At 46.6% G+C, this 21,282-nt stretch overlaps 4 protein-coding genes across 4 annotated transcripts; 1 reads left to right on the top strand and 3 right to left on the bottom strand.

The window, feature by feature from the left end:
• The first annotated feature begins 11,710 nt into the window (after window positions 1-11,710).
• E1B28_007860 (uncharacterized protein) lies at window positions 11,711-16,253 on the top strand. Its single transcript, XM_043152640.1, has 4 exons — window positions 11,711-11,940; window positions 12,005-12,679; window positions 12,748-15,788; window positions 15,846-16,253. The coding sequence occupies exons 1-4, from the start codon at window positions 11,878-11,880 to the stop codon at window positions 15,985-15,987; spliced, it is 3,921 nt and encodes a 1,306-aa protein (XP_043010726.1). The 5' UTR covers window positions 11,711-11,877; the 3' UTR covers window positions 15,988-16,253.
• Window positions 16,254-16,533: 280 nt separating this feature from the next.
• E1B28_007861 (uncharacterized protein) lies at window positions 16,534-16,698 on the bottom strand (the record flags this gene model as incomplete). Its single annotated transcript, XM_043152641.1, has 1 exon — window positions 16,534-16,698. The coding sequence occupies one exon, from the start codon at window positions 16,696-16,698 to the stop codon at window positions 16,534-16,536; it is 165 nt and encodes a 54-aa protein (XP_043010727.1).
• Window positions 16,699-16,926: 228 nt separating this feature from the next.
• E1B28_007862 (uncharacterized protein) lies at window positions 16,927-17,961 on the bottom strand (the record flags this gene model as incomplete). Its single annotated transcript, XM_043152642.1, has 1 exon — window positions 16,927-17,961. One exon carries the CDS (start codon window positions 17,959-17,961, stop codon window positions 16,927-16,929), a length of 1,035 nt encoding a protein of 344 aa, XP_043010728.1.
• Window positions 17,962-18,942: 981 nt separating this feature from the next.
• On the bottom strand, window positions 18,943-20,771 carry E1B28_007863 (uncharacterized protein). Its single transcript, XM_043152643.1, has 5 exons — window positions 20,658-20,771; window positions 20,545-20,609; window positions 20,172-20,495; window positions 19,618-20,121; window positions 18,943-19,567 (listed from the first exon to the last, which is right to left on the bottom strand). The coding sequence occupies exons 1-5, from the start codon at window positions 20,697-20,699 to the stop codon at window positions 19,261-19,263; spliced, it is 1,242 nt and encodes a 413-aa protein (XP_043010729.1). The 5' UTR covers window positions 20,700-20,771; the 3' UTR covers window positions 18,943-19,260.
• Window positions 20,772-21,282: the final 511 nt, after the last annotated feature.

Below are 21,282 nucleotides of genomic sequence, written 5' to 3' on the forward strand. Positions count from 1 at the left end.
ATGTGAACTTCATGTCTGAAATTCAGCTGCCAGATCAACTAAGATAATTCAAGTAGTCCCATAGTTGTTGATCCACGTACTTCTGCCATTACTAACCTCTCGATAGAGTGTTTGTCGTGATGATCACAAAAAAGAGTAAATAAAAAAGTTGCCATTTCGTTATAGCCTTCAACGGCGGGCTGCTCGAAGATAGGCCCAGAAGCCTTGTTAGGGAGGGTCCTTCATCTTCCACCCCCGGACAAAATACGTGACATTAACACGGAAATTTCTGCCAAGTTCAACAATTATAATGTGGCAAAAGTGGGGATTGAACTATCGACTCCAGCTAAATCTTATACAAATTCGACGCCTTTTTCCACTACACCACCAATTCATTTAAAATAAATACTTTAATTTTGGCTTATGTAGAGTTCATCTTGGGGTACAACCAGGGAGCTAATACTGGGGCAAGCCCCCAGGCCCCCTCATATACCTTTGAATCCCTAACCTACCCTGAACCCCCTAACCCAAACCGCTAACCCAAACCTCTAACCTAACTGCTAACCTCGAATCGCTAAAATCCAACTGCTAACTAACCCTCCAAATGTGTTTTCATGTGACCTCACGTGACGTGTCTTGGGGTGGTAGGACCGTCCACGCAAATTATCGAATTTCTCTGGTCTCTGAGAATGGGATAATAAGTTATTGTATTTAAGTATTAAAAAGCATTATTTACAAAAAAAATCTGCAGTATTATCTGTCTAACCTCGAGGAACTAGCCTTGTATCGACCGAACAGGGACTTAAACATTTTTACACTGGCACAAGCGTGCGAAAATAGGCTAGCATGTGACCCGCCAAATCTGAGGGTGCGTGTGGCTACAACGGGACCTATAACATGCCAGCTCCCAAACCGACGAGAAACCTTGGAGTACCATGAACACAATACACACCATAATATCTCGATGAATGCCCACCAAACTTCTCCGACGCAAAGCGTATATTCCAAACTCCTAGGCTGGGCCGCAGCTAAAGATGTTGAGCCTGAGTGTCACGAACCGGGCTACGGCTGCACTCCATCAAGCCTCGGCACTCCCCTATTTTCCCCTAATCTCTTTCTGAACTCCTTAACATCATCTCATTATACTCCTTTTAGTCTCCATGGATTCCTTAACTATTTCAACAGACTCCTTAGTTATCCAGTATATAAAGCTATCATGTATGCAGTGATCACTCAGTTCAATCAACTCTCTTATAAATTCCCTATTTTCCTTGCCCTTAGGCTCTTCACAGAGTTTCCGAGTGATTGATCGGCTTCCGCGTTCCGGCCCGATCGAATCCTCACAGTTTGATTGAACTCCTAAAACCTTACCATTTTTGGAAAAAATGTCTATCCCTGGCCAACTTCCCGAGCAATGGAACACCGAGTCCATTCCTAATCCGGAACAGACTACGGATCAGCAGAATCTTTCTAGTACTTCCCAGTTGCCGTTTCAACCGGCATTTAGCATCCCATCATTCCATCCTACCGCCGATAACCCGATTCAACAAACAGTTACGTGGTCGGATCTATCAAATATCTATCATGCCGTATCCGGCCTCGGTGGAACTATTGAACAGATGCAGCAGACGGAAATGCAGCAACGGGCTGTCATCAACGCCCAATTTGCCACTATTCAGAATTTTAATGAACAGATGCGTACCAATTTTCAGACACAGACAATTCCGAAAACTCAAGTAGCAAAAATTCCGGAGATATCGAAATTCACTGGAGAACCGGAACGTGTAAATCAGTTTGTTCAAGATATGGACCGTGCAATTCAGCTGTCTGGAAATTCCCTCCCCACGCCCCGCCACATGACAAACTACTGGGCTTTATTTCTCGACAAAAAAGCCTGGGACTGGCTTCGCATGATTGAAATCCAAGAGCCAGGATTGTTTGACAATTATCCGGCTTTTGTCGAGTCCTTCAAGAAACATTTTGAAGACCCTAATCTTCCGGCAACCATGCTGAGGAAAATCAAGGTCTTTAAACAGACTAAGAGTGTGGCTGCCTATGGATCGAAATTTGTGGAAATGGTGGTCTATTGTGATCTCTCCGATTCCACTAGATTCCACTATTTCAAAAAGGGCCTGAAAGATCATGTAAAAACAGCTTTGGCCTTAGTGGGAAAAGATGCTAGGCTAAAGAAATTAAAGGGTTTCATTGATCTCTGTATTGAGATTGATGATGCTCACGAGGAACTCGAACACGAACGACAACATGAAAAACGTGGTCTACAATTAAATAATTCTTCGGGATCAAACCGGATCAACGGAAACGGTTATAACGCAAATTCCCGAAATGGAAAATCTACAGTCGGATCAAATGGCGATTCGGCGAAAACTGTAGCAAACTCCGCACCTGTCGAAACCAACGGTGAAGCGATGGAAGTTGACTATATGAAGCTGCGAAAACAAGGTATGAAGATTAGTCTTACCAAGGCACAAAGGGATTATCGACGGGACAACAAACTTTGCCTCTACTGTGGCGGCAAAGAACACTACATCGATAATTGTCCGAATATGGGAGAACAAGCAAAGAAAAACAGGAAGGAAAGGTTAGCGCATTTCCGAGGTAGCAAACCCTCGGGAAAAGCGTAACCGAATGCCCTTCAGTCCCCGAGCATTCGGTGAACGTTGGGACTCGTTCACATGCATCCACGCCGGATGCTCCCTATACCTGCCGTACTAACGGTTCTTTCGTACTCAACTACAAAACTTCGCCCTCTTTCATTCACGCCGTTGACGCTGGTACTCGTCATTTTGTTATTGCTGTTCGACTGATTACCAATGACAAGAAGGTAATTCATACCCATGCTCTTGTCGACTCCGGAGCAACAGACTCCTGTATTTCTCACAAAATTTCCATTCGGCATTCACTTCCAAGACGGAATAAAGAAGTCCCTATACCAATTACGGCCGTTGACGACCGTCCAATCGCCTCTGGACTGATCACCCAGGACGTTGTAATTCCAATTTCTATCGGTACTCACGATGAGTTAATTTCCTTTGCCGTCGTTGACGTAGACTATCCAATTATTTTGGGACTTGACTGGCTTAAACGCCACAACCCGGCGATTGACTGGGCCGACTCAACATTGACTTTGAATTGTTGTAAGTTGAAAAATCCTTGTACGGTACACGCAAAGGGCTCTGGTCCTCTGCCTATTCCGAAACTCCATGCCCCTCCAACACGCGTTGCAGGCTTTGGTCTCTCCAGTGTTACCCCTTCTTGGTTTTACCCGACTTATTCGCCTACGATGCCTATACCATACCGTACCGAAAGAGAAAAGCCGTCTCAACCGCAAAGATCATTTCTCGATCTCCTTTGCGCGAAATCTTCTACCAATTATAGGGCTGTATTCCCAGATGCTACAAATTTCTTGACACCTCCGAAACCGAATGTCAAGGTGATTAGCTTTAAAAAATTCCAGAAGACCACGCGCCATGACCCAAATTCCATTTGTCTCATGAAATTCTATGATATGGACTCGAAGGTCTACGTCAATTCATTCAGGACTTCAACCAATCCATCCACTTCTAATGACCACACTCAACCTCCGCCTAAGCCGCCCCCCGATGATTATAGACCCCATATTCCACAGAAATACATGGATTTTGCAGACACTGTCTTCAATCCAGAAGAATTCGAGAAATTACCAGAACACAGAGAGTGGGACATTGATATCGACCTTGAAGAAGGAAAATCACCACCTTTTGGCCCAATGTATAAGTTGACACCTCAAGAAAAGGAGGCTGTAGCTGAATATGTTCATTCGAACTTAAAGCGAGGTCATATTCGACGTTCAACTTCTTCAGCAGGTGCCCCGGTCCTTTTTACACGAAAAAAGACGGGTGAAATTCGCCTCTGTGTCGATTTTCGTGGATTAAACAGGATCACAAAGAAAAACCGATTCCCGCTGCCACTTGTCGATGATTTAATTGACTCAGTTCAGGGCTGCAAAGTTTTTTCGGTCATTGACTTGAAAAGTGCATACAGTCATTTACGAATTCGGGAAGGAGATGAGTGGAAGACCGCATTTTGTACTCACTTAGGGCTTTTTGAACATTTAATTGTCCCTTACGGTCTTACGAATGCTCCCGCCGCATGGCAAGGATTCATCCAAAATGTGCTTCGTGACATTCTGGGGTTGAATTGTGTTGTCTATCTGGATGACATATTAATATATTCGAAAACCCAAGAAGAACATGACGAACATGTACGGATGGTGTTGGAAAGACTCCGAGCCAATAATCTTTGCGCAAATCCGAAGAAATGCGAATGGGACAAGCAACAGGTTGAATACCTAGGTTACGTCATCAGTGCAGAAGGTGTACAGATGAATCCAAAGAAACTCGAGACCATTATCGCGTGGCCGGTACCGACAACACTCAAGGACCTCCAATCCTTTCTCGGATTTACAAATTTCTACCATCGTTTCATTCCCGGGTATTCAGGATTGGTTTGTCCATTAACAAATCTCACAAAGAAATCGCAGAAATTCATCTTTGATCCCACCTGTGTAACTTCCTTCGAAGAATTGAAGAAACAGTTCACGGGTGCCCCTGTCTTGAAACATTTTGACCCAACACTACCTATCTTCATATTCACTGATGGTTCCGATTTCGCGCTCTCTGCTATTATACAGCAAAAAGATGACAATGGAAATCTACACCCAGTTTCATTCTATTCCCGAAAATTCTCTCCAGCTGAGATAAACTACGATGTGCATGATAAAGAACTACTTGCTATCGTAGAAGCATTCAGAGAACATCGGCACTGGTTGATCGGATCACTGTTTCAAATCACAGTTATATCGGATCATAAAAATTTGACCTATTTCATGACAATGCGCCAACTCAATAGACGCCAAGCGAGATGGGCAATGTTTCTTTCGGAATATGATTTTACCCTGCACTGGACCCCTGGTAAAGAAAATGTAGCGGATGCTGCATCCAGACGGTCAGATTTTACATTGCAAGGCGAAGATGAACGACTCACCGGCCAACATCAGCAATTATTAACGGATCGGAACATCGGGCGTATAACATCCGTAAACGGAAGTAACGATATATCCGCGAACGCGCAGATATCGGCGTTAGCTTTAACAACACTGTCGGTTGATACTTCGGATCTCCTCAACGAGTTCCTTAACACCACAAAGAACGACAGTGAATGGAGGCAGGAAATAGCGAAAGGAAATTTGGATTTTACCACAACCCATGACCTAGTTTTTCACAAGGGTGCATTATACGTACCATCAACATTACGCCGCACCATTCTATTAAAACGCCATGACTCCGTAATAGGAGGACACCCTGGCAGAAGACATACAGAAAAATTGGTAGCAAGGGACTACTCATGGCCTGGCATGTCCACGTATATTAGAAACTATGTCAAGGTGTGCGACGAATGCCCCCATTCCAAATCCGAACATCACAAACCTTATGGTCTCCTCCGTCCTTTGAGCATTCCAGAACGTCCATGGCAACATATATCGATGGACTTCATCACAAAATTACCCCCTTCCCAGGGTCATGACTCAATCTGGGTAATATGTGATCGCTTGACAAGAGCGGCACATTTCATTCCATTCAACGAAACAAATAATGCAAGTCAACTAGCTTGGCTTTATTTAGATCGAATATTTCGACTCCATGGCATTCCAGACTCAATTGTCTCTGATAGAGACAAACTTTTCATTTCAAATTTTTGGCAGCAATTAATGGTGTTGTTGAAGACGGTATCGCGGATATAATCTACTAGTACCTAAATAAACACATTTTTAACATTTTTATATATAATATAATCAAAATGGGAACATAATATGAGGATTAGAGCAAGCCCAAGCTGCTAGTCAAAGCACGGGTCTATTTGCGGGTTATCCGAAGTACAGAAAGTACGAAACACCCTATAGATGAGAGTCTTCGACGTTCCGAAACCTGTAGGAACTGATGAAGCAGCCTTTAAAAACCTTCGTTCATTTGGATAGGCCTCGTCTCACTCGCAATTACCTGTAGCAAACATGGGGACACTTGATTTTACTATCAATTTATTGATTTCTTCGATATTGGTTGAAAAGACGGAAACAACTCTTAGAAGTACATCTGGAAGTAACAATCGGACGGATGTAACTATCTAAAGTCCACTTCGGACTTAAGGAACAGAAACAATGCCGGTGGCTGTAACTTACAGCTGGAAACAAGAAAAGGGGCAGATGTCGACGATGTCCGGTCAGAAAGGACATTCTACCAGGAAAGAACCATAGGAACGATCCCTGGAATGTAGATCGAGCAGTTTTGGACTATTCCAGATCGGATAGAACAAGAGAGAACAAGGGAGCACATGGGGACTCGCCTTGGAAACAAAAAGGGGTCAGGATGTATCCACATGCAAATGTCAAAGATATCCGACTCGGAACAGGAATAAAGAAAATATGAGGAAAAGGAATAAGGAATACTATATTCTGGACAGTTTTATATCTAATTGACATGTACTATACCTGATTAAGGGTACTTTGGTATCTCTGAAAGGGATTTCTCTATATTTTCGACTTTTACCATATCTTCGACGTTTGATTATTATTTATTCGAAAAGGCGTATATAAGGGAGGATGGTAGCAGCAGTATTTTCCCCAGTAACCTACGACAGAAGCCTAAGTGCTTTCACTAGGGGACTCTGGCTCATACTTTGCCCCACTTCTTCGAAGTTGGTGTTTGTATTTGGAAAAGATTGGATTTGAACTTTGAATTTGATTTGAATTTGTTGCCACTTTGGTACTTGGAAACTTTGAACTTGTAGAGTCGCTTTGACTCGAATTTGAATTGAATTTGATAGTTCTATTTGAACTTAGAAAGAATTGAACACCTCCTCGAAGTAGTGAACTTCGTAGAAAGCCTTTGTCATTTTGACTTGTGAACACAGAATTTGAATTTGTTTTGAACCATATAAAGCCCCACCCTTGAAGTCTTATCTTAGAGTTCTCAGTGAACCTTGCTGAGAGCGTCCATTGATACCGACCTCCACAAATCAACTATGCTAATTGCTAGTGTTGGGTTTGGTTTTGCGCACTTCGTGCTTGGAGTGTGTTTTGCTGCACCTAGTAGTAGTTTTTAGTGCCGTTAACGGACATAAAGACTTCAACTGCCTATCACCCGCAGACGGATGGCCTAACAGAGCGTACAAACCAAACACTGGAAGGATATCTGCGGACTTACTGTTCTTATCATCAAGATGATTGGGTGGACTATCTCCCCTTGGCGGAATTCTCTTTCAACAACCATGAGAATTCATCTACAAAACAAACCCCCTTCTTCACGAATTTAGGATACAACCCGAACTTTGAACCGACTTTAACTGAAAGATCAACAGTTCCGACGGCCCATGACTTGGTGGAAAGACTGCGAGTTATTCAGGATGAATTGAGAGCTGAATTAAAGCATGCTCAGGAGGTACAAGCAAAGAATTATAATACCCATCGCCTACCTGCACCGACTCTACTCCCAGGTCAATTGGTCTGGCTATCCCGCCGAAATATCAAAACGAACAGACCAACGGATAAATTGGACCACAAGAAAATTGGTCCGTACCCAATAAAACGCCGTATTCACGACTCAGACTCCTATGAACTCGACCTACCTTCATACTTATCCCGACTCCATCCAGTATTCCACATCTCACTACTGGAACCGTATGGGGACCCCACGGAGTTTCACCCGCACTCCGACGCCATTCCGTTGCAGCTTGAAGACGATGTAATGAGAATAGAGAGTATTAAAGATGCAAGGAAAATCGGATAAACTTACGAATACCTGGTCCACTTCAAGAACACTGATCCAAGCGATGATTCTTGGGTACCCCTTTCCGATTTACCGACAACAACCAATGAAATTATCGAGAGATTTCATCGAAGGAACACAAAAGCGCCTAGACCAGACAAAACGCTTTTCGACCGACAGCTAAAGGATGAAACACCAAGCAGAAACCCGCCATCAAATAAAAAAGGGAATACTCCTCGTTCAAAGTCTCCTAAAGCAGAAAAGAGCAATCTCAAAGAAAATTATATACCCCCGTCTCAAACGACCACACGATCGGGTCGAATTTCGAAACCAGCGGAGAAATTAGACCCTGAATGGTAAAGATTTAAATCCCATCCATTACTGTGAACACATACCCCATCATGCCCCATAAACAATTTCGAATGCTTCTAACTCTTCCTCATCCTCGTATTGCGAAAATCGGCGAAAAAACGGTTGAATTAATAGTGGAGGAACGGGATTCAAGGTTGACACTTGACGAACTGACGCATTTTGGAAAGAACGTTGATTGGGAACGAATGGAAAAAGAATTGAAAGTCGACGGACTTTGGGAAATCGTTACGGAACACATGCCCCCCCGATACGTCTGGGCGGACGTAGAACTCAAAACACCACCGATCGAACCATACACCCCCGCTAGATTCATGTCATATTTCGAATATTTCCATGTCGACATTGATGGGAACTTTTTCGAGAGGTCTACAGGGAGAAAGATTATCAAGCAGAACGCCTTAAGGACCTTCAAATACATAGCGTCGTACCTCTACAAACACCCCTTGTGGCCAATTTCCCCGGAGACGAGTGTTGACGAATTATTGGATCTAGTAGAAGACCACGCAGATGTCTTCTTTGTCGACGGATTATACTATGCAGATTTCATTGTGAACGGGACGCCTTTACCGAACGCCCATACTTTAGGACCACTGGGAGCCGGATTCCTACTCGAAAATCATTAATTCCGCGCACCTACACGGTTCTCAATTACAGATCAGTCCTCCGTGCATCGGCACTCGGCCTTGATGGGGGATAGTGTCACGAACCGGGCTACGGCCGCACTCCATCAAGCCTCGGCACTCCCCTATTTTCCCCTAGTCTCTTTCTGAACTCCTTAACATCATCTCATTATACTCCTTTTAGTCTCCATGGATTCCTTAACTATTTCAACAGACTCCTTAGTTATCCAGTATATAAAGCTATCATGTATGCAGTGATCACTCAGTTCAATCAACTCTCTTATAAATTCCCTATTTTCCTCGCCCTTAGGCTCTTCACAGAGTTTCCGAGTGATTGATCGGCTTCCGCGTTCCGGCCCGATCGAATCCTCACACCGAGGATTCGCAGAACTAGAACAACTTGAACAAAAAATTCAGTTTCAGTCAGAGCAGAACCACCTGCTATCTTACCAGCCCGACGAATCCAGAGAAACAGGCATGAAAGATAAGAGAAATAGATAATCCGAACTGGAAATTGAACCAAAAAAATTTGTCGAGATGGTGGACCGGCGGTCCACCTGGCCCCGGGAGCCGGCCCGGGCGTCTACAAACCCGGCAAACGAACATCTATGATGCATCACTTCCAGTTCTAACTTGGTACAGGTGATGAAACCTGATGAGATCTTTACATCGTGCTGTAGAGTAGAACTTCTTCACTCCCACCATCTGTTTCGAAAGTTCGGGCGGGTACGTCCCTTTCTTTCGCCAACTCCTCTTACAGTAAAAACCATGATCTCTCTTATGCAGCACAGCAGCAACTTATTCGCAGCCTTCGACTGCATTAGCCCTGGAGTTGCGGTGGCAAATTAAAGTTATCCCCCGTCTAACTTCCCTTGGAGGGTAGACACCGGCGCTTTTCCATACCTATCCGAAAACTGCAAGCATCCCTCCGAGTATCAATCTATACCACTCAACGAGATCGCAGACCTCGGTGTCCAATCAGTGCTACTAGCTGGAAACGGTAGAGATCTCCAAATCAAGACTCGATAATGAGCTGTTAGGGATGTTGTGGAACAAATATTAGGCCACTACACTCAATCAGAGCCCCTCTCATCTCCGTCAGTCCTGAGTCTCTCATGATTGCTCGTCCTTGCTGTCTTATCATTTCATAGACTCAGAACCGAGCATACCTGCGAGGACTGCCAATCTCCACCAGAAACGGTCCAAGGTCGCAAACGAACATTCCAAATACGTGTGCAACGTGCAACATTCAACGTTACCCCCCTCCCGCTTTTTTGGAAATGGAGAATTCATGAATCATGAATCGTCGCACGTCACGACTCACGGTTTACCCGTCCGGCGTCCGCACTCGTTCGTCTGGGTTGAATGTTGATCGTGAATCATGAATGAGACGGAGAAGGAAGAATAGCAAGAAAGACTCGTAGGAGAGTCCAGTTACCGGTGCGATGGGCCGACAGATCCTCCCCCCGGGAGTCCCGATGCGGAATTGCAGTGATATCTACTGACGACATGGATATTGACGTTCAGGAATCGACAATTTGCTTGACGGAATCGGTTATCGTACACGCAACAGGTGTGTTTTTTCTTTCTTTCTCGAAGATATCTCTAATATCCATATTTGTAGGTACGATGAAGCTGGAGCATCTGTTAACACTAAACGCATCCTTACTGGGCTGGTTAATCGGGTGTTGTATAGGCTCAAGGGGCTTGAAGGTGGTTCTGGTCACACATTCTTCGAGCTCGAACAATCAGACGCGGACTCGATGGCATTCTTCAAGTTGGAATAAACAACAGGATCGAATTGGATGAAAAGCCTGGCCTTAATAAGGCTGGCCCTGTATAGCTGGTCACACACAATCTTCGAGCTCGAACAAATCAAACTCGGACTCGATGAACCATCCTTCCTTTTACTTCATGTACACTGTATCGAAACGTCAATGCTGCAACGGGGGTGTTCTCGATTTCGTTGGAGGGCGAAGTCGTTTGATGAATGGGATTGAGGTTACGAAGCAGCGGCTGCGAAGCGAGGACTTGCGACCACTGTTTGTGGGCCTAGAGCGAACGGAGAGGACGAGAGCGGTGGGCTACGAGTAGCCTGAGGTAGAGCGGAAGTGATCGAGTCCGTCGGTTGAAACTAGGATGTACGTTTCACGTGTTGTTGAGAAGCACGCTTGACGGGCCGGACCGAGAAAGTTCGATGATCTCCGGACGCTATAAATAGGTTCTGATAAGCTGATAAGCCTGTTTTAGACTTGTGATCTACCACATCCTTGAGCCTATGTAAGTAAGTAAGTTGCTGTGAGATGTGGCTATGTTTCCATTCGTCAACAGATTGGAACAGGTCGTTCAGAAGTGGAACAAAGCCCATTACAGTAATGTTCACAAGCTGGGAACTTGGTGGGGTTAATTCTTTTCCGACAGGTAGAAAATACACACCCACGTCATTGCTCCTATACTCCGCTGGCCACTTCCATAAATTAGCGGCCTTTGAGGCTGACACGTTGAATGATCTTCAGAATTACCGAGGTGGCCACCTGGATCCTATTGCGCGCAAAACGTGATGGAAGTCGGAGGAGAGGGAATCCTCGGTGGCTCGCTTACTGGGGTCTGCGGCGATCGTGTATACACAGATTGTATTCCACTGCGATGCGTCGTGTTATCACAACTAGAGTCCGCGGCTGTGGTAGGTCATCCATTCCGTCGCCGTCTATTTATATGTCGCCCCACATATACTTCCATTCACTCTCTTCTACTTGCATAGTTCTCTTGCTGTTAGCTTTAGTGAGTGAGAACTTTAGAAAACAAGAATAGCGTTCGTTTTTAGGCCGTCGGAATTGCCGAACATCAGATCTCAGATGTACGTAATCGCTTGTTGTGCACGGCCGTCATGCCGAGACCTCCGATGGACATACTTTTAGACAACAATTCAGACTCCAAGCTCCCGCAAAAGGTCCCCTCATCATCGCTGACCACCAGCTTTGCCCACCCAGTCATTGTCCTCCATTCTCGTGGCATGGCCCTGGTACCCACGGCTGTGTGAATCTGATTTACTTTTCATTCAGCATCCATCGACCTCTTTCACCAACATGCAGGATCTACCTCCACGTTCTCAGTCTGTTATGCAGACCACTAGTCCTACTTCATTCCAGGTGCGTTATTTACCCTCACTTTCTTTCATCTTCTGATTTCTTATTCTTTGTTTCAAAAAAATAGTTCAAAGCTACCAAACTATTCCAAAAAGTCAACCATCTTAGGGGGAAACTCCGATTCGGAAACTCTTCACGAAAGAGCCATGATGATTCCATGACAGGTCATCCATACAATGCTGCCCGCCACACCCCTCATTCCATGGATCTCACCTCCCACATGGCCGCAAAACCATTCATGTCTCAGCCCATGCTCCTTCCTCATCACCCTCGCCACAGCGGTAATACAGCCCAAACCAATCACAGATCTTCCTTTTCATCCCAATCTGGTTCATCTTCAACTTCATCGCCCAGAAGAGCAGACGCTCCTTTACCAAACCCCGCTGTCAAACAGATACAGACACAGACACATACCGTCGCTGTTGGTCTAGCAACCGCACTCAGCGTTGCGGTAGGAAACCGCTCTGACCTTTCCGGAAAGGTTACTGCTGCGGAGGGACTACCACCACCACCGCCTCCTCCCCAACAATCTCATCTCTCATCAAAACAGATGATGCCCTCTGGTGCACCGCCAACGCCAGCTGTTGATATCAGGTCGCGTGAGGACACAAATAGTGCTGCGAAACGAGAACGAGAAAGGGAAAGCTCAGGGAAAGGAAATGAAAATGAAAAACGCGTCGATGGTGTGGTTACTCTTGCTAGTTTGACTAGTCCGGAATCGGAAACGAAGGCCGAGGTCGAGGTACGTTAACTTCAACTTACCTACCTTTCTTTCTTTTTTTTCTTTACCCGCTAACATCTTACGTCAAGGCGATTCCCGAAAACGGGAATCAACCACCGGAAGCAACAGGACCGCTATCTTTTTTACCATCTGCATCTGCATCTGATGAAGTTCGAAACAAGGTTCCGCCGGTACCTTCATCTGCATCCAACACGAACACGAACACGAAGGCGATGGCGATGGAATCTGAAACTGAAACTGAAACGTCCCCTTCCCCTCCCCTGTCTACGTCTACGTCTAGGCACACACCTAGACCTTCTACATCCACGTCTGTTTTGTCTACTCTTACGACATCGTCGAGTGCGACTATTACGCCGTATACTTATAGGCATAGGACATCTGAAAGAGATAACGACGCACCAATACCACCGGTTCCTTCGATACCGATACAAAGGCCGGGTGGGATCTCGGCTACGTCCAGTACCAGTACCAGCAGCAGCAGTGGTAGCACTTCCACTACCACTACCTCCTCAAATACAAATATCACCACTCCTTACGCGCGTAGACCAGCTGGAGCTAAATCCACACCCAAATTGACCTCACCATTACCAGGCCATATAAGGTTGAGTCTATCAGACGGAGATACGGCCCCTGCTCGATTGTCGCCTTCGATTATTATTCGACAGCCTGTTTGGCCTATTTTGAGTCTTCCTGCTGGGGGGATGGGAATGGGAATGGCTTTGGAGAGGCCTGTTACGAGTCCTGGTTTTGGGGGTGGGGGTGCGGGTGGGGGGGCCAATGTGAATGTGTTTGATTTTAGTAGAAGGCCGAGTACGAGTAGTACGACTACTACGGGACCGAAGTTGAGGCATATGCCTGCGTTGAGGATGGATGGGAATGGGGGAGGGGAAGGTGGGATGGGGCAGCAGACGGAGGAGGGTGATGAGGAGGAGTTTATGGATGAGAGTGAGAGTTCGGAAGAGGAGGATGGGGACGGGGGTGGTGGGGAGTTGAATTCGGAGGAAGATGGGGATGGGGATGGGTATGACAGTGCGAGGTCGAGTACGAGGGAAAGAACGCCGACGTTGACACCTAAACCGGTCGTGCCGACGAGGAACACCCCTTCTTCTTCTCGGTTTGGGAATCCGGCGCAAGGTTATGATTATTTTTCTGGAGTGTTTTCTACCGCTGTGAAAATGAAGACGCCAAGAGAGGATCTGAAACCGACGTCGACGCCGTCGTTTTATGGTACACCTGCGTCTACGCCTTTTCTTCAACAACTACAACAACAGTCATTGGGAACACCTTCTCATCATCCTCTTCCTCCCATGCTCCCGCCGATGTTGGCTACACCCCCGTTATCATTGTCTTTGTCTTTCCCGTTTTCTTTGTCTCCCACGACGCCGCGAGAGCGAGCGCAAGTGGGATTGGGGTTGGGGTTGAGCACAGGCGTGCATAAGAGAGCGTCGAAGAGCATGTTTGATCTGTCGTCATCGTTTAAAGAGGATGGTGTATTGGATAATGTTGGCGGGATTGGGAGGAAGGTTGTTGATGTGGAGGGTGGTGGTGGCGGTGGTGATTGTAAAGAAGGTGTTGAGACAACGACAACGACAAAGACGACAACGACGATGGATGGTTCGTGTTCTACGCCGATACAGACTCCGAGGGTTGTTTACCCGTCCACACCCAAACCCGTACCCACACCGACACCTGTCGTTCCGTCTTCGTCGTCGTCTTCTCCTCCTCTTTCTGAGGATCGTGGAGACCCCTCATTAAGAAGACGGAGATCAATGCCGTTGTTCACGCCAAGCTCACCACCACCGCCTTATCCCACCTTTCACCACCACCCACCTCCAAGTTTATGTGCTGCACTCAACCCTGGTGTCGCTCTCCCCCCTCCACCTCCACCCCCACTTCCACCCCATGAAATCCCAGAAGGCAAAGAAGAGCTCCCAGGGTACACTAATAGTATCTATATCCGCTCTGTTATGCCGCGAAAAATGGAATTTACGAAACCGCAGGTGCCGGCTAAGGATAGGAAATGGAGGAGGGTGATATGTGAGTTGGAAGGGACTTGTTTTCGAGTTTATGAGTGTCGGCAAGGGGCTGGTGGGGGTGGGGGGAGTAGGGTGAAGGGGTGGTGGGAGAGGAAGGTGGGAGTTGGGGATGTGAGTAAGGGGGTTGGTGGGGTTGGAGCTGGGAGTGGGGGGAATGTTGGGGCGGGTGGGGGAGGTGGGGGAGGGGTTGTTGGGGTGGGTGTGGGTGGTGTTGGAGGAGGGGAAGAGTTGAGTGAGGAGGAGAGGGCGAGGAGGAGGAGGATGCAGAAGATTGATGTTAGTGAGGGGAGAGGAGGGAATGAGGAGGAGGAGGAGAGGGTCCAGGAGACGGCGGAAGTTAGGATTCCTGATGTTCGTGGGAGGTCTGGTGCTATGGAAGAGCGAGCAAGTCAGCATCCGTCGAAGCATAAGCATACCCAGTCCAAGTCGAAATTATCCCATTTTCTCAAACCGGGGAGAGGGAGTAAGTCACATTCGAGGTCGAATAGTGACGCTTCTGTTTCTGTTTCTGTTTCTCGGGGACAGAATGGGAATGGGAATGAGACGTCAGCGACGTCTTCTACGAGGTCGTCGTTTAATTTACCGAGGCCTTCTGTTCAATCTCAGTCGGAGGAGATTAGTGAGGTGCCGAGGGGACGGTTGAGGCGTTCGGGGTCGAGTCATTCTTTGGTCGGGACGGCGAGTAGTACTGCCTCTACGAGGCGGAGTAGGTCGATGGTTAGGCCTGGTGTGGTTACCTCTACATCTGAACCTACAACAACAACAACAACAACAGTCAATACTTCCACCCCATCCTCCGCCTCTTCTCCTTCTTCCAACCCAAGCGACTGCCCACTCCCCTCCCCATCAGACCTCATCCGAGTGTACACCCTCCAAAACGCTGAATCGGGGTTAGGCAATGATTATCTAAAAAGAAAGAATGTGATCCGTGTTAGGATGGAAGGAGAACAATTTTTGTTGCAGGCGAAGGATGTAGGGGGTGTTGTGGAGTGGATAGAGGGACTTCATTCTGCTGCGAATGTTGCGTTGGATTTGGATGAGAGGGTTATGCCGAGGGGGCCGTTGTTTCCTAGGTGGGGTTTGAGAGTTGTGATAATGATATTGATACTGATGCTGTTGTTTTTTTTTAGAAGGAGACGACGTCGTGCTAGACGGATTCCTGAAGCTACTGGGAATGGTGGAAATCATGGGAATGATAATGGAGGATCGACAAGTGCAAGTGTCAATGGCCATGGTACGACTGGTGCTTTGGATCCACGAACGTATGGTTAGGGATTCGGGTCGTTTTCTACTTCTTATGGGTTTTTTTATTCAAGAAAATTTACATAAATCTCACTCTCTCTCTTACCAATCTAATACTACGATCGTTCCCTTTTTCTTCTTTATCTTGGTTTTTTCCCCCCCAGGTGTATTTTTTTAATGGTTTATGTTCTCTATGATTGCTCGTTTTTTACTACTTATCTTCTTTTTTTTTACAATTGTAGCAATAGACTTACTGCTTACTCTCTCGCTCTTGCTATCGATATTGTTATTCCACATGGTAGCTGGTTGAGTCTGAGCAGTGAATGATATTATGATTCAACTCGAGCGAGATAAAGATACAAAAAGCGGTGTGGGTATACAAATTGAGGCAATTACATGAAGTATTTGCAATGATGAACAGAAAGGATACAGTTATAAAAGCTACATGTTTCGATGATTGAGGGTATGAAGAAAACGGTGTGGATACCATAAGAGAAGATAACATTGTTTCGCATGGTTGGCATGATTCGCATAGAGTTGTGAGGTTCTGATATCCGTGAATTCTTCTTCCCCACCTTACTCAATTCCAAACAACGCCTTCGCCTTCTTCGCCAGATTCATCTTCCTCCCTTTAACACGTGTAGTCGTATCAAACGCAACTACATCTGGCGGTGCACTTCCCACTTCACTAGCCAGCACGCTCCTCGAAACTCCAACCCGCCGAGTAGTATGCGTGTGCATTCCAGCAGCAAGAGCAGCAACGGCGGCAGATGTCGGCTCAAAAGAGTCTTCAAAGCCTAGCTGAGATATCGTAGGAACGGAATGAGTCGAATGGATCTTAAGCGGAGCCGGTCGTCTCCTTCTCCTTCGTTCCGTTCGTTCCCCACACGACGGCGACGACGAACCAGTAGAAGGAAGAGACAATTCAACACCAACACCCACACCAACATACGCAGATGGCGAAACCGGTCAAACCACAGCCGCTGCTCCACCCTCCAACTCTCTCTCTGTCGGGCTCAAACTGACCACCGAAGGTCGCCTCGTTGCGTCTTCATCAGTCATAACGATCGCACCCATGGTGGGGCACACCGGGGGTACCGCGCCAGACGATGTAAACTGAACCCAAGGCGAAGCAGGTGGTGATGATAGACCTTCTGTAGGGATAAGAGCTTGATATTCCACACGCTCGTCCTCGTCAAGCCACATAACACCGTTTTCGTCTCGATAAACAGCATCAATAGCTTTAGTGGTTCCATCCCTTTTCGAACGCTCCTCCAAAAACTTGTGTGCGTTAGCTTCGAGGGATCCACCACCAGCGAATTGCATAAGCATGAGCTCATTCTGGAGTGCTGGTGGGAGCGGGGGATGGGTTTTCGTTTTCGTTTTCGTTTTCTTGGCCTTGGTTTGGTTGGGAACGGTGGCAGAAACAGATTTCGATTTGACATGACCAGGGCGTTTCAACGAAGGTTTCGCGGTTGAGACGGAACCTGATCGAGACCGAGACCGAGGGCGAGGACGTGTAGGAGGTGTGTTCGTGACGGGGGAGGTAGCGGCAATGGGACTGGTGCTATCACCAGTAACAGATTTGGCACGATTACGGCGAAGAATGCCCATACTGCTGATTTTCTTGAGACCTTTTTCGACCTTTCCAGATGATTTAACAACCGGTTCAGGAGGATAGAATGCTGCAGGTGTTTGTGGAGTTACAGGGAGGTGTAGAAAGACAGAGGTGTAACCCCAAGCCGTTAAATCGACGTTACCTGACTTGGCGGTTGTTGGAGTGAGGAGAAACGATGGAGATGAAGAACTAGAGGCAACTCGACGATGGAAAGAGGGACGGCGGCGCTTGACAGGAGAAAGTGGGGCTGGTGTACCGGGTTGGACGGCTAGAGCCCAGTTCGTGATTGCAGTGAATGTGGAGGAGCGCCTGCGCGTTTTAACGTCGTTCGAGTCGTGAGTGGGAGTAAGCGGAATGCCAACCGGGTGTATGAGAGCTGGTGCCATGATTATTTTTCGTCGAGGATTATAGGGAAAAGATATGATTATGATATGTCGTGACAAAGGACGCGTTTGATAGACGTGTAAAGACGTTGAGGCTGGACTCTATAACTGGTCCACCCTACCAGACCCCCGGGGGTTATAAAGGTTACTGCAGACAATAGACCTTGAGGACAATAAGGAATGCGTTGTTCCCTGTTTGGTACTAAAGGTCAATCGAACTGGTTCGGTTCGTTTCAGCCATCCGGCTCAAATCTCCTGCAAAGTAAAAAAGGACAATCAATGTCTGAAGCAATGATTGGTCCATTACCACGAAAAAAGCGCTCACGTTGATACAGGTGTGCTGGAGTCGTTCAACGTTCAACTCCCCGACGGCGTCTCACGTTGCCAGTCGTACGGGTCATTCCTAAAATCATGGACATGGACTAAGCAGCGGCGATGGAGCGACGAAGTTTCGTACTCACTAACGAGCTTTCGATAGTGAGTCCAATAATATCTTGTATGGGGAGTCTGCCCTCTGAAAATGGTTGTTGAACGTTGAACCTTGGGTCATTTGGTGACGTACGATTTTGTGAGGAATCCCGTTAAACATCTTCCAGTCAGACTGAGTTCATGCACTTCGATTCGTGTAGAATGAATGTCAATCGCGCGAGTAGGTTTCTGTTTAGGTTGCACCGAACATTGATAACAGCTGGAGTCTTCAAGAAAAGAGTGCTGCGGAGAAGGCTGTCGCGATATCGGAGTCGGAGGCTCATGTTTGTCGTTAACCACTGATCCAAATAACGAGAGTGAACCGAACCAGCTCGAAGGCTCCCATTCTCACTCTCCGCCAACAAAAACGCTTCAATTTTCCAATTGCACTTTGTAATACACCTATGGGTTGCCTATGGGCCTAGGCTTTTTTAAACAACCCTTATGGTGATACAAAGTTCTGGAAAGGTTCAGCGTTCAACAAATCTGGCAAGATGCCTTGTTTTTGTTTTCTGAGGGCGGTATCAATCCCGTACATATTGTACAATGCACACGTCAATCCCGAAGTACAAAGTACAAATGACTTTCCCCGGGCCCGACACAAAAATAATGTGTCTTTTATAATGGGAAGGACTAGTATAGAAACATTGGAATCGAACCATCCGGGACCTTGTGCAACCTTTGGCTTTTTGTTTGCAGATTAGATTTCTGGAATACGGTCGTCATTCTAGCGTAGTACTGTGTCAAGGTACCTGAAGAGTTCCCACCCAAGGTTGTAGTCTTCCTCTCCTAGTCCGCTCTGCTGGTATGCACGTTCCAAGACCACCAAACGAATCACGATTGAGGCGTTGCTTGACTTTCCATCTTTCGTCTGTGCTGATCGCACTTATCGAGCCAGGCACCTTTCAGACCCTTCAGTCTCTTCGCACTTTCGACATCGGTTTCGGTTATACGAGAGAACCATTCGTTGAAGGATCCAAGGTCTTCGGGCAATCCCTTCCCATCAGTCTGTAGCTCGATCAAAACATCCGCAAGACTAGTGTCACGTTCTAGCTCAGATCTCTTCAGACCGCGAACAACCGCATCTTGGGCCTCAGCAAGTTTTCCCAAGGCTTGAAAGGCGCATGCTTGACGGAAATACCTAGGCATGTGAAGCCAGTCCAGAAGTTACAGAGTAGAAAAGTTTCTTACCCCTTGGCGTATCCAGGGTAGAGGTTCTCGGCCATCTTCGCTTCCTCCAACGCCTTCTCTGCATCCTTCCCTTCGCCATTTAACAGCCAGGTCGCTGCTCTATTCGCTCTGCAAACTGCGATCCATCTAGATGCCTTTTCAACTTGCTCCTCGTCCGGGTCTCCTGCTCCAAATATCTTGAACAACGAATCGATAGCATGCTGATAGAGATCCAATGCCTCCTTTCGTTTACCTGCTTTGAATGATTGATTTCCTTTTTCCTTGAAGTGGTTTGCCATTGCCATACACCTCGATATCAGCTCCTGTTTTTCTTCGAATGCAATGTCTTTCACTTGACTCGCCGCTTCGCGCGATTCGACAGACCAATGGAGTGGTTTTGGAAGAGAGTCGAGGAAAGGTCGAAGAGCGTCAATGTGAACGTGTAGCTTGTTATCTAGGAGGAGTTCAGATGGTAATGCTGGTTTGAAGGGTGGCAGTGGGTTTGCAAAGGTTGAACGAAGGAATCTGCAAAAATACGTCAAGCTTAATATAATGAAAGGCACCCCGATGCATACTTGAGGACGAAATCCGACTTCGGGAGACCATTTACGCAGTTCTCATACCCTCGTATCTTCTCTCCCTCGAGGCAAGTAAGGCCATAGACGGCATGGGCATCCGCCACATATGCTACTTTCTCAGTAGGAACCTCTTTCCCTGAGCTGTCAAAGTGTCCTTGATAGATCAAACCAACAAAATACAGAGTATCTTTCTTGATTGTACTCTTAAGCGAATTGAAATCGAAATTTGTGAAATCTTTCGAATTATGGTCTTTTGAAAGTTGGTCGGTGAGATTCATTAGCTGATCGTATTCACAGCTCCCCATGTTTTCCAAGAGGTATCTAGTACTTGTTAACCTTTTACAGATGAAGACTTGATTCCCAAACGCACCTGCCAATGTCATCGAACTCGACCTTGCCGGTGACAGGGTTCGGGCGGACATTGTCCATGATTTTCTAGTCGAGTCCGTGAGAGTGATTTTTTAAAGAATAAAATAGCTTTACTGAGGCAAGGGCATCGAATTGCTCCTTTGAAGGAGCAGGCATATCGACAATAGGTGATGCTGAGATTTGCAAACGATAGCTTTACAAGAGTACTTCGTAATTTGAAAAAATCTTCCTGAATGATTTATGCTAAATTTGGAGATTATGATACTTAGGCGGAGGTACGCGTGTGACCTTGACGCGTCATAATTTTCCCGCGCCTCACCTCCAGTGAGTCCTTCTTCCACCATACAGTATCCTCCAGAACATTCATCGCTTTCTACACCACAACTTCCCTATGGTTATCCTACATTGCTTGGACAGGATGTCTATGAATGTTAGCTATAGAAACCCCGCCTCCATGTAGCTCCCTCAATACTGCCCGCTGTTCTCCCGCCGTCGAAGGTCGGTTGTACGATGGTTGTACGCGTTCTTGCAATGCTTCACATTATCCGGTTCTTTCATTTCTTACAAAAGGAAGAACGACGGTTACTGACGGAATCGTACATGCGTCCGTAGTCTTTTTTCTCGCTCATATCCATCTAACATCCCTCTTCGTAGGTTTACCACGACTCACGAGAACTGGAGCATCTGGCAGCACTATCGGCGTGTATCCCGATAAAAACAACCACAGAAGAACCTGCTT

The sequence above is a fragment of the Marasmius oreades genome, chromosome 4, assembly GCF_018924745.1.
Source record: "Marasmius oreades isolate 03SP1 chromosome 4, whole genome shotgun sequence".
NCBI lineage: Eukaryota > Fungi > Basidiomycota > Agaricomycetes > Agaricales > Marasmiaceae > Marasmius > Marasmius oreades.